Genomic DNA, 12,679 nt, shown 5'->3' with positions numbered 1-12,679 from the left:
ATCACATGGGAAGTCAGGAAAGGGAAATGGTTATGCTGGAAGCAGGGATTTGTGTAGGAAAGATCTTTTTTGAAAGGTGATAAAGGAACATAACAATTTATACATTTAATTTAACATAGGCTCTCTTGCATTATGTGATGCATACAAAACATCTGAAAAGCTAAGCCCAGAAAAACCACCAGCTGCTAGATATATGTACAGACTTCAAACTGACATAAATATGAGAGCAGTCTGCAGAAGCTTCATTTTTAAATTAGAGATGAAAGAAATCTATTAGGTTGCCCAGTGTATTCCCTCACTGATTTTTTTTTCCTGCCATAAGTTCTCCTGTGTTTTATCCCATCTGCTGTAAAATGCCTACAGGGGAAAGACTATTTTCTTAAATCTTTCCTTTCATGAGAACCAACTAATGCATTCATTTTTCAGCATTAAACTGAACAATGTATAAATGTTTTTATTAGAATAACTCTGACTTTTCTTTCTAGTTAGCTATCACAGAAGGAGGAAACTGTATAAGCCTCTGTAATGAAATATATTTAAAATTATGATAGATCAGGGAAAAGGAATGGAAGAAGGTTTCCTAATGACTTTGCCATCTTCTGATCACCAGTATATTTTCATGATTATTACCAAGCACATCATATTTAAACTGAAAAATGGAAAATGAATTCTGAATATAAACAGTTTATAAACACATCTGCAGGTTAACAATGCACATTGTACAGATATTTCCTGTTTTTATCCGGATTCATGCAGCATAGGAGGAATGTGTCAAAGGCAGGTCAATTTATGTAATTTTTTCCCTTTATAAATGTTGCCTGCTGTGCAACTAATGATTTAATTCACTAGCAAAATAAACTGTTTCCTGGAAAAGAAAATAAGATAAAAAATATTCAGCTTGATTGAATTCCTCTCTGCTAAGGAGGATAAAACAAGATGAATTTGATTCCTTTGGCTGTTTTGAGAACCCTGTTCTGATCATTTTTTCCCATTGCAAAGGAAAAGCAATTTACTTAAAACAGATTAAATTACAACTGCTAGATTAAATCGAATTTTGTTGTCAAAGTGTAGAATTTATTCTCTGAAACAATTCCCTAAGTAATGGGACCCATTTTCATCCTGTGATTGAGAATAGCTGTACAGTCACAATCAGACTCTGCTGTTTGCTTACAGATTCTGTGCAGGTCAGGATTTGTCCATTTAACATTTGAAGTGACTCAGGAAGCTCTGCAGTGAAGGTATTGGTCTCTTAAAGTTTAGGTGTTGGGCTTCTTGGAACAGCATTTGGTATCAACATAAGTGTGAAAACTGCATGAGGAGCTGTGTTTTCTTCCCAGCCAAGCACTTAATGGAGCCCTACCTGAACCCTAAAGCTTTGGTTGTCACAAAACAGATAATAAAGGCATGTATGGCTCAGGATTAATAATTGGTTTATGATGATTTCATCCTCTGGTCTTCTGCTTTCTTTTTTTTATTTTTCTTTTTTTTTTCTTCTGTTGGAGTCAGACTGTATTTCTATCAAGGGTAAAATTCTCTAAAAAATTAAAAGCTTTCCTGGGTATCCTGTAGGACTGCCCTGCAGTCCAGCACTAAACTTCACACTTGTCATCCCCAGCTGTGTGACTGCCCTGTGCTCTTCCCTGGCAGCCAGCACCTCACACCATGTTCCTCTTCCACTTCACCTGTGGCTGACCCCCAGATTATGACATATACCATGAACTGAAAGAATTATACTATGTAGAACACATCTGAGGATAATGCATAGAATAAAGTCATTTTTCAATTTTCATGTTTATTGTATTTTCCTTAGCATGTGGTAGTAGTATCTTAACCTCTTTTAGTCAAGACTTCAGCCTCTTTTGTGACATTAAGCAGTTTCACAAAAGCTTTGGACCAGTGTGAATTTTTTTCCTAAAAAGCAATTATTACAGCTGAATCTCCTGTTTGACAGGGCAAGTGTTGGGATGGGAGCTCAGCTTGCTTTTTAGCAATGGCTGCTATTGTGATGAAGCACTTGGTGCCCTGGGGCTGCAGGGCTCAGTGTCTTTTAGGGTTCACTGTGACTTTGTGCATCCAGAGCACATCTCATGTCAGAGGGGTTCTGAAGATATTGATCAAGCTCTTCTGGTATTCCACCCAGAGCTCCATGTTCTATTCTCCACATTATGGTTATTGTGGTTTGTGATAAGCAGCATGAGCACCTGTATCATTTATCCATTCAATCTGTCAAGATAGAATGTCAGAGGAAATGCTTAAAAAAAAAAAGATTTCCTGCTCCATGCTGGTTTTATCAAAATTCAGGCTCTGAATGGCTGGCTGTGGTACTGGCTGCACGAATCCCCAAGGACAACCTGCTGCAAAACATTTTGTAAAATCCTCTTTGTTGGTTAAGATTGAGAACTGGGAGCAAAAGGCACAAATGTTTTGCTGTGAAGCTCCAGGTTTTGAATTTTTACCTGGTTCTCTGTAATGCCCATGGTTTCTGTGGCTGTGGACAGACAAAAGCCTTCCTTTGGTTTTGCCTTCCTTCCTGGACCACCCAGCAGATGCTTTGGTCAGAGCAGCCACACAATACTCTGTTGTGTGTATTCACAACATCTTCAAGCTGGTTCCATGCAGGAGGAGCCAATATCCAATCAATGTTCCCTCTGTGTTGTGGAAGAAATGAAGTATTTTGAGTGTGATAATAGAACTTTAAACAAAATGGCAAGGAATTTACAACATATTTTCATGTTTGAATGAGTTTTGTTAATTTCTTCACAATGACATTGCCACTTGCAGCACCATTCAGAGGTCTTTGTTCTAGATATACTGCAGTAAATATCAAGATAATATATGTAGAATTTTCTCACTCATAGTTTGTCCTGAAATCATTCCACAAAATTTCTAAAATTTTGGCTGAACCACTGACTTTTGGCAGTAGCAATAAAGAGTAGACAGAGTAATGTAGGGTATATTTTATTTAATAAAAAGCAGTCAATTTATCTTATACATTTGACCAATCCAAAAATAATAAATAATTTGAAACTGTCTTCTGTCTTTAGGAAAAAAGAACCAAATTTATTCCCACTGATTTCCTAACTGAGTGGTTATACAAGTAAGTTATTCATGTTTCTTGCTACTAAGTATGTTCAGTGATTCCAAGGCACTAATTTGCAAATTGAATAGCTGAAATTTAAATTAATATGAGTTGTTTTCCTTTTTCTTTAGCAAGAATCCAAAGAGGAAAGATGAGTCATTCACAGAATTGTTTTCCATTCCTTTTGTTAAGGACTGGCTAAAGGACCAGTAAGTTATTGCAGTACTCAGAATAATTTTTTTCCTTTTATTCTTTTGCTATTCCAAAGAAGTTATAGAGCCTCAATATGTTGCAGTTGTGCCCTCAAAAATGCCCTTTACTGTGTGCAACAAAGAACTATGTGATAGTTGCTAACTGGCCAGTGTATTACTTACAAGGTATTTGGTACCAGAATTGTTCACAGATAAATTAATTTCAAATTCCTAAACATTTTAATTGTAGAATGAAGGACATTTGAATAGTTTGGTAGTGTTATGAACATCTTTGTACTAAGGAGTAAAGCAATTTTTTCAGTGCTGCTTCCCCCTATGGAAATCTTTGAGAGTGTAGTCAAGAAATTCTTCTCTAACTGTAAGCAGCTGCTTTTGACATACCTGTAACAATCCTTGGCATCAGGATGCATTTCTGCAGACATTTATGACTTTGAGAAACAAGCACTTGTTTTTGGCAGCCTCAATCATATATTCCTTGTTATTTTCTTAGAACCAAACAGCACAATAGTTATGAGAGAAATGCTAAAGTCCTTGAGACTGCATTTACTTTAAATACAGCTGCTGTGTGAGAAAAGCAAAGGATTAGTCCACAGTGAGGGAATAAGAAACTAAGAGGGATCAGATAATAAAGAAAAATTTCAATTTGAAAACTTAACTGGAATCTGGATTGGTAATTGGTGAAAACATAGAGATTAATATCTTTGTAGATACATTTACTTTTTCACATGATGTAAGTGGAAATTGAGCTTCTTTGAATTCTTGACTTGTGACACTTGGAACCTTGAGACACCAATGGAACAAGAGGAAAGCTCCTTATCACAGGTCTTTGTGGATAAGGTGGCAATTGTGTCAAAAGGGTTAACTTTGATTCCCTGAGAGGTGGTCAGAGCTGGGTAGGACATTTCTGAGTACAAGACCCCTTTGGAGAATGACCCATTTCATCTGAGCTCTGGTACCTTCAGCCATCAACTTGCTGTTCAAACCTGCCTCTGCAGGGACACATCTGCTCATTCTGTCAAACTCAGTCCTTGCCAACAAGATGCCCATCTAAAGCTGTGGTTTAATGCTTTGTAAAGTGAGCATGAGCTGCAGCCTGGTTGTTGAACCCCTTTCTTAGGCACACAGAAGAGCCCTTGGCCAGTTCAGCCATTTTGGTACCGTGGGTTTGTGAGGATGGATGTTTGTACCAAAGATAAAATCTTTAAGATCACAGTTTTCAGACATTTCTCTTGGAAGTAAAGCTGAACAAAACATTCCCTGCTCTCTCCTGTACTTCACCCCACCCTGCCTGTAGGCACCCTGGTACCACCTTGTCTGTTTGTTAGGATGCTTGACTATTCTGATCAGGGCCCTGCTCTGAGTTAGGAATCTCTCTGCCAAAATGTGTGAGGAGGGTTTGTACAATTATTGAAAACAGATCATTTCTCCAGTCTGCTTCACCTTGGAGAGTGGCAAACCTGTGTATTGGCACAAACAAGGGATTAAAATGAAGGGCTCAGGGCAAGGTGAATAGAACAAATGAGCTGCTAAGATAGAGAGGTGGTGGCAGGAACTGCTTAAGTCAGCTTTGCCAACAAGAGAAATACACTGTGGAATCACAGCCTGGATGACTCATAGCTTCTGTTAGTGGTGGTGCTCCTAAATAACAGAGTGACAGCTCCACAAGGACACTGGAGTATCAACACTTAAGTTGATACCCTTCATCTTAAATCCTCTAAACAACTAGGCTCTTAAAATAATAATTATTAAAATTATTATTAAATAACTACTTTTAGTGATCTTATCTTAAAATTACAGATTTAAAAATGCTGCTTCTGAAGTAAATATTATTGGAGCAAAGTGAAAGGCTGCAATATAAAATAAGAATAAAAAAAGAGAATTTATTATTATGTCCTGGATTTGTCATAAATAGTTTATTGTTATATCCTTCCAGCTATCACACTTAAATGTAATTGATTCTATGCTTTTTATTGTCATTTCCATTTCTATTTTTAAAGGAGTTTTAATTTTTTTAACAGGATTAAGAATATATAAGACACAATATGCTAAAAAGTGCTGGTCAAATTTTGATGGGAAGCATCCTCATCCCAACTGTTGAGATGGGTTTATCAGTGCCAAGCAGTCCTGATGCTTAAAAAAACCACCAAAACACAAAACCTCCAGAGCACTATTGTTTTTGTTCTATCTGGGATCCAGCTTTTTTTAATATATTCCATACTTGAGTATGACTTTTTTGGCTCTCCTCCAGTGCCTCCAGTTTCTTCTTTGAAGCTCAATTTTTTAGAATAGTCAAAGCCACAGTCTTATAAGCTTCACTTTCTGTGCAATGCATTTCTAAATGAGATCTTGCAGCCTACTTTTCCCTAATGAGACCTAAATGTTGCATCAGTTTTCAGAATTTTAAATGCAAACCTTGTACCTTCAAAACCTAGTTTTTGTCAGTGAAGGAGCTTGTAAAATTTGAATTTGTTTCCAGCTTTAGTGTAATGATAACTGTGGCATCTTAGTATAGGCACCTTGTCTTGCACTGAGTTCTGCATGTTACCAGTAGTGCTGACAAAATATTCCATCCCTTGGGAACCTTCAATTCCCCAAGCAGATTTCAAAAGCAGTGGAAGGAGCAGCTCCAGTGCTGACTGGTGATCTCCATATCACATGGCAGACATTGCTGTTGCCTCAAAGGACAGCTGCACCTTTCAGAGGGCAGGAACGCGGAGTTTGAGCACAGAACCAGCCCACGTTTGTTGGGCACTTGCTGGGACACAAAGTGATGTACCTGCTCCTCCACTGGAGGCTGATAGAACCAGTGGAGAAACAGAATTAGAGCCGGGAGTGTTTTGTAATCCTATAAATATGCTAATGAGCACCACAGTTGCCTTTTGTCAGCATTTTCCAGTGTGTTGAGCAGCACTGAAGCTCAGTTGCAAGTAATCAAGCTCTGTGTACTGAATCAGGGCCAGGAAAGTCAGTGAGCTCTGATTATGTTCTGATCCCTCTGAAATTTTACTTTTCTGGCATAGATAGTCTGAGTAACTGGCAGCATCATTTCCCAGCCTTCTTTAGCATTTTTATGAAAGAAATATGAAGAAGCCAATAAAACATTGTTCCCCTGATCTGAAAAACAGTGATAACATAGAAGCCTGTCATGTAAATTTAATAATATGATAGCATTGTTCAACATACCCCTGGACCTTACATCCAGTGAGAGAGACTGGTGTATAGTAGGTATATGCACCTATGTTAGGAACAAGCATTTCCTGGCTTTTGAAGTTCAGATAAAAAAAATAATTCACAAGATTTTTTTAATCTACATTTTCTTCTCTTTATTAGAGATATTTACTTGCTACTCAGTTCAGAAGGACACTTTTCCTGGTTTAATCTGTCTGTGTGTACCAAAACAAGTGTACAGACACAGAGAAAATAACTTTATCATGGTTTTACTGAAGTGGGCAGCTAAGATATAAACCATGACTAAATTTGGAGTGGTGGCTTTTTGCCAAATATCTGTATACACATATATATACATTGATTATTTTTTCTCCCTCCCCCAGATATTTTAATCGGGTGAAGTCTGCTGGTCTCAGCTGCCTTTACAGTTGACTTCATTGTCAGCTCTCAGATGGCCAATAGGGGTAATTTTGCACGGGTGACTGATTTTTTTTCTTCCCATAATATGCCCATTTTCTACAGGCTGTTCTTTCTGCACACTGCTATATTTCATTGCTTTGTGTCTAATCCAGCCATGTTTGGAGAGTGCTTGGTTTGCCTTATATGTTCTTCTTTAATTTTCTTCAGTAATTTGAGCTTTATATAACATTTTATTGTAATAACAGAAAGTCCAAAAAATACATCTCTGTGGATGTTATTCTGTGTGTTTCCAAGTAAAAATTGCCATTGAAGTAATGTGGCAGAATTCAAGTTAACAAAGGAGAGATTTTTTACTTGAAAACTGTGTGTTAAAAGACTGCAGAAATTTTCTGTGTAAAATATTTCTATTTTGTAGTGGTGCTTTATGGGGTTGAAGGTGTTATGGCTGTAATATCTGATACATTTAAAATGCTTTAATTTATGTAAAAGTTGTCAAAATGGCAGTGAGAAAACTGAGAACTTATAAGTGCTTTGTGACATCTTCCTAATGCTGCTGTTGGATCACTAAGGGGAGTTTTTCATGTTTTCAGCATACAAAGTCTGACCTAAAGTACACAAACATAGAGGGGAATTTTCCCATTGACATGAGTGGCCTTTGGAACAGGTCCATGTTTGGTTTCCTTCAGTCCAGGCCCACAGACACTCTCACAGACTGCATAAATATTGGTCCTGTGAGAGAGAAAGCTGAGGCAATGCTTTGTGACTTCCAAAATATGTGGCAAGTCTGCAAGCACAGGAGAGCTGAGCTGGAGCAGTAAAGTGGGCATGTCCTCCCAAGGAGAGCCTGCTGAGGCAAGAAATCCACTGTCATTTTCAGACAGAAGTGAAGAAAAAAGATTCTTGCTCTGCTATTTTTTGGCATGTTCTCATTACAAGGATTTCTTGCTGTGCTTCCTGTAATTCCTCTGACATTCTGGTTACAAATCACCTGTTCTGCCTCAGTCTCCTGTTGGTTACATGACTCTGCCTCCACACATAACAACTTTCTCATGTTAGCTCCACACTGTCTTGTCTTTTCTTCATTATAAATAGTTAAGCAAGTACATAAATAGTTGGTATGTGTTTGACAGCTAAATGCATATTATCACTATGGTCACTTTGATAACACTCTCAAATGTATTTATAACATTTTTAAATTCAGTTCACTATTGACAGTATAAAGGGGCTTTTATTTGGACAAGATGATAGAGAAGAAGAGCTCAGACTCCTGCAACTAGCAGGAGTCCCACTTTAAGATGTCTACTTGGTTGCAGTTCCTTTTCTAAGAAGTCTAAATTTGGTTATTCCCACATTTACAATCCTTCAAAAATTTAGTCTCCATATAATGCACTAAAATGTTTTCTTGTATATTGTAAGGATTTTTTTTTCTCAAATACTAATAATCTTATTCTAGTGCATTTAGATTGTTGCAAAAGAAAACTAGTGATTAGGAATTTATTTCTGACTATGGAATATTTGTATTAATACTGAAAATGTTACAAAGAAAGGTCTCAGTTCACACTCTGCTTGACCTGTGAAAATGTTCCAGGGTATTTTTGTCAAATGTCTGTGGGAATATTTCCCTGGAAATCTGAGAGACTCATACAGTGCCTTTGTAATATTTGATCAATATATGTAATTGATTTTAAATACCAGGTCAGATGAATCAGTACTTCAGTGTTTGACTGCTTATGAACCACCATTTTCCTGCTTTTTGGGTAAATGACCTTAGTTGTATTTATAAGCAGAGGTTTTTGAGACATTTATTTTGTATCAAAACAATACTTTTTCATTATTGCACACTTTTGGGGTTCTGGATAGGAATGTAAGAGAAAGACCTAAAGAAGGCAGCTGTTGCTGTAGTGTTTGCAGATTCTCTGATTAGGAATAAGAAATACTGCAAATATGAAAGAGAAGTACTTTGAGAAATTTCTAGCAGAGTTTTTTTGGTTATTCAGACCAGCACATGATTTTTTTGTATATTTCCCAAAACAAAGACTTTCTCAGAATCCTTTTTTGAAGAATTATGCAGATCACCATGGTCGTTTACTTGTGTGTCTTGTATTTATCCCTGTTCTGTGGCCTGTTCCTTTAGATTATGAATTTTTCAGTGTGTCTGTCATTGCCTGTACATGATGTAAATATTCCAGAACAATAACCATCACAGTCAAACTAAAGATGAAGTGAATGTGGCTCTGGCCATTATAGTGAAACTTAGGAGGCCTCATCCTTTGCATTAGGGTTGCTTCACTATTTCTAGAGAAGAGCTTTCTAAAGGCAGAGAGGAGCCCAGGCCATTCCTGGCTGCACCTGGAGATTCCAGGCTCACCTGGAGCCCCAGGCTCTGCTGCTCTCTGCAGGCTCCTGCCTCTGGGGCTGCTGCTCAAATGTGGGGGCTCTGCTGCTGTCAGGGAGCAGGCTGGAGCAGGAGGAGCCATTACAAAACCCTGAACTATATACACTGAACCTTTTCTTCATTACAATTTTTATCTTATATTTTGTTTCCAAGGAAGGAATCAGGCCTATTTGTAAGACAAAATTGGAATGTGAAGCTAATCAGAGTTTCTGGGCATTAGTGTGTGGAAATACTGCATGAATTCAGTGCCCTTCACTGTGACTATGAGGCCCCAGAGATTATTTTGTCTGTTTTGGAGACAAGAAAATGGAGGGATTCTTTTCCTCCCTTTTCAGAATTCTTTGAGAACCCGATCTTCTGTCCATGGGGAAATCAAATACATGTCTTCATTAAGAACCTTTTTCAATGCCTCCTACATTTATTTAATGCAAGTCTGTTTTGTATCTTCTGGGTGTGAAATTCCACTTTCATAATGTCTTATAAGTAGTGAATAGCTCACAGAATCAAGATCTGTACAAGTTTGCTCAGAAAGCAAGAAACATGTTTCTAGAATTTAACTTTGGTCAGTGTCTGCTTTATGCAGATTTGGTAAAATAAAATACTTAAGAAAAATCTTTTTTTTTTTTATGCTCTTTTACAGGTGCAACTTGTGTTTAACAATATATGTATATTTCAATAGATATGATAATAATGTTTCATAATAGTGTTTCATATGTGGGTTTTTAAGATTGTGCATGATCAAGGATTAAATAAGCAGAATGCAGTCAGTGTGCATTGTACTGTCAGTTTGCATCTTGCAGGCATCCAGCTGTCTTCTGCCATAAATGACAGACTCCTCTTCCCCTCCTTGGCTGCTGAGGGGTGATTGCCTCTGCTCAGATTCTATTTTTATTTGACCTGCAGACAATTGTGTATATTCTCCATTTATTCCTTAGACCAAACTGGACCTGGCATGACACCTGGTCTTTAAGGCTGTGCCATTGAAAGGATTGATATCTGCCAATGACTGTCTTACTAAAAATTGAATCCTGTTCTTGCTTGATTTTTTATATTGTTTTCTCAGTTTTAGTGTTGGATTATAAGCTAGACATTTTTATAATTTCAAAATGAAAGCAAAGAAATGGTAGAGTTGCAGGCTAGGAGAAATCTCAAGTTGTTCTTTAGAGATGTACTTATTCCTAGAGAAAGTTCAGTGCTTTGATATAACTGCTGTAAAATATGTAGGTCTTCCTGTGATTTTCCCTAAGTTTTGGTTTTCAAAAAGATCTAAAATAGAACAGAGGATGAAAGCCTATCAGGAAACCAGCACAGTCCAGCTTCAGATTTTTAAGTCTGATTATAAGAAGCTGTTATCTCAGGAAGCCTTGCTTGTCCAGCACTTATGATTTCCCCTGAGCAGGAGAAATGCTAATTAATATTCACAGGGCTAAGACAGTTCAGCTCAATGGAGAGACTGCTTTTTATTTTTGCCTTATTTCAGCTTTTCCAAACAGACCAAGGTTTTACTTCACATTAAAATAAATGTAGGCCAAAACCCAGCTGACATGATGATGAGACCAATTTAGCTGAGTACACAGGCTGAGCCACTGGAGTCAGTGTAGCATTAGATAAGAGCTGAGGCTGTGCTCCAAGTTGAAATGCTCCTGCAGTGAAGACAAGCCCTAAGAGAAAGATGTCAGAGAACATAGGAAGCTTACTAGGGCAGAGACTAATATGAATGAAATTAAGTGAAAGGAAAATGTAAGCTGTCAAGCCTCCTAGCTTGGCCTGTAATATGCCATAAATAAATTTCCAAAAGATATTGCAGCATTTTAGCCAGAAATGTAAGACTGCATAAATAAATGGCCTGTGTGTGTCTGTAGGTGGGTGCTGCATCCAAATTCATCGTGTTGTGTTCTTCCAAGTCAAGGCTGTGTTCAGTCTGTTCCCCATGCAGGGAGAGTGGCTCTTGGCAGCCATTCTAATGCTGTGCCAAGGCTTCTCTTTAGAACTGGTATTTTCATGAGTTGCAGTGTTATTACACTGTAGTTCTTTGGATGCAAATTACATTTCTCCTAAAAGACAGTATAAAAGTAAATTTTGTTTTGTCCTTTCCAAGGGATGATTTTTTTATCATTGTGTCTGAGAAAGAAGTCAACTCCCATAGAAAATGGCTTTTGGGAAGCAAGGTTTGATATAGTCATTTGAGGCTGAATTTAATTACTAGATTGTTCCCATTAAAATTGGTAGCAACAGATTCACCAAATGTGCTTTCAAGCTACCATATATTTTGGCTGAAAATGGTTGAGTTCACAAATGTATTACATCCTTTTATCACCAAAAGAAAGTGTACATGGCATCAAAAGTAAAATTTCAGCACTTTAAGAACTTGTTTAGACATTTCTAAACATGGGTTCATGCTATACAGATATGATAATCATTACTTCCCAGCCTGTTTTAATTTAAAGTGACACTATAATGTAAATGAATGTGCTAAGATATGTTTATATTCTGTGTATTTCATGTAATAAACATTTACATATAAGTCTGTTCATTGTTGCACACACACAGTAAAACCTTCCCTGCTTTCCAAATGGCAGAGTGCTTCCCTTGCCCACCTCCCACTGCCACCCCAAACCTTACCATAATAGGGGGACTTTGAAGCACATGTAGAAGAATAAGAAAAATGACTCTGCTTGATGTGCCATTTGTACATTATTGTTTTAAGAAGGAATTCTTGTAGTGTGTATAATAATATATTTGTAAAGGAGACATTCTTAGTGCATTTTGTTTTCAGAGCAATAAGAATTTCTGTCTTTCAGGCTCCTGAACAACATTTCTCTTTTTGATAAAATATACTGTTAAGGAAGAAAGTGTTTTACATTTATAGGCTGCCTGTTACATTTATTTTTTTTTAAGTCCTAGACCACCAGTTCCTCTATCTCTGCTTCTATCAGAAGAAGAAGCAAGCATACTAATCCAGTCCTTCTGGAGAGGTTATCGGGTAAGAGGAATCTATAATTATTGTGCTTGATGTCGAAAACTGTAGGACTGTGAAGGCCCCAGGGAAAATCCTTACATAAATTTTAAGTAGGGGATACTATAAATAGCTGCTGAGACCCCTATGGTTCATTGGCTTTGGATGTTGCTCTGCCTTATGCCTAGTGACTTCAATTTTTTCACAGGCATTTATGCTGATGTAATCTCACTGTTTTCCTCAACAACAGAAAAATCCACAGAAATTCGATTTTCCAAAGTACAATTAACACTGAACAATTTTCTTTCTTTAACTGAAAGCTGCTTGGGGTAGCTCTAAGGATGAAGTGGTATTTTGCTTCATGCAGGGATATGTGAGTGAGTGTGGAGATGCATGAGGAGGATTGGTGAGGTCTGTTGAGAAAAAGAAGCATCCAGAAAGAAAAGACA

The 12,679-nt window shown here is 37.4% G+C and overlaps 1 protein-coding gene across 1 annotated transcript in view; it reads left to right on the top strand.

Moving 5' to 3' along the window:
• Positions 1–12,679, top strand: part of IQCK (IQ motif containing K) — a 37,488-nt gene that overhangs the window by 4,778 nt on the left and 20,031 nt on the right. The window contains exons 5-7 of the mRNA XM_036392266.2: positions 3,045–3,097; positions 3,211–3,288; positions 12,173–12,257. Coding sequence (XP_036248159.1) covers positions 3,045–3,097; positions 3,211–3,288; positions 12,173–12,257 — 216 coding nt within the window. The remainder of the gene's footprint in view (positions 1–3,044; positions 3,098–3,210; positions 3,289–12,172; positions 12,258–12,679) is intronic.

The sequence above is a fragment of the Molothrus ater genome, chromosome 16 (genome assembly GCF_012460135.2).
Source record: "Molothrus ater isolate BHLD 08-10-18 breed brown headed cowbird chromosome 16, BPBGC_Mater_1.1, whole genome shotgun sequence".
In the NCBI taxonomy this organism is placed as follows: Eukaryota; Metazoa; Chordata; class Aves; order Passeriformes; family Icteridae; genus Molothrus; species Molothrus ater.
The sequence above is the reverse complement of the archived record's forward strand: the minus strand, read 5'-3'. Positions and strand labels throughout refer to the sequence as shown.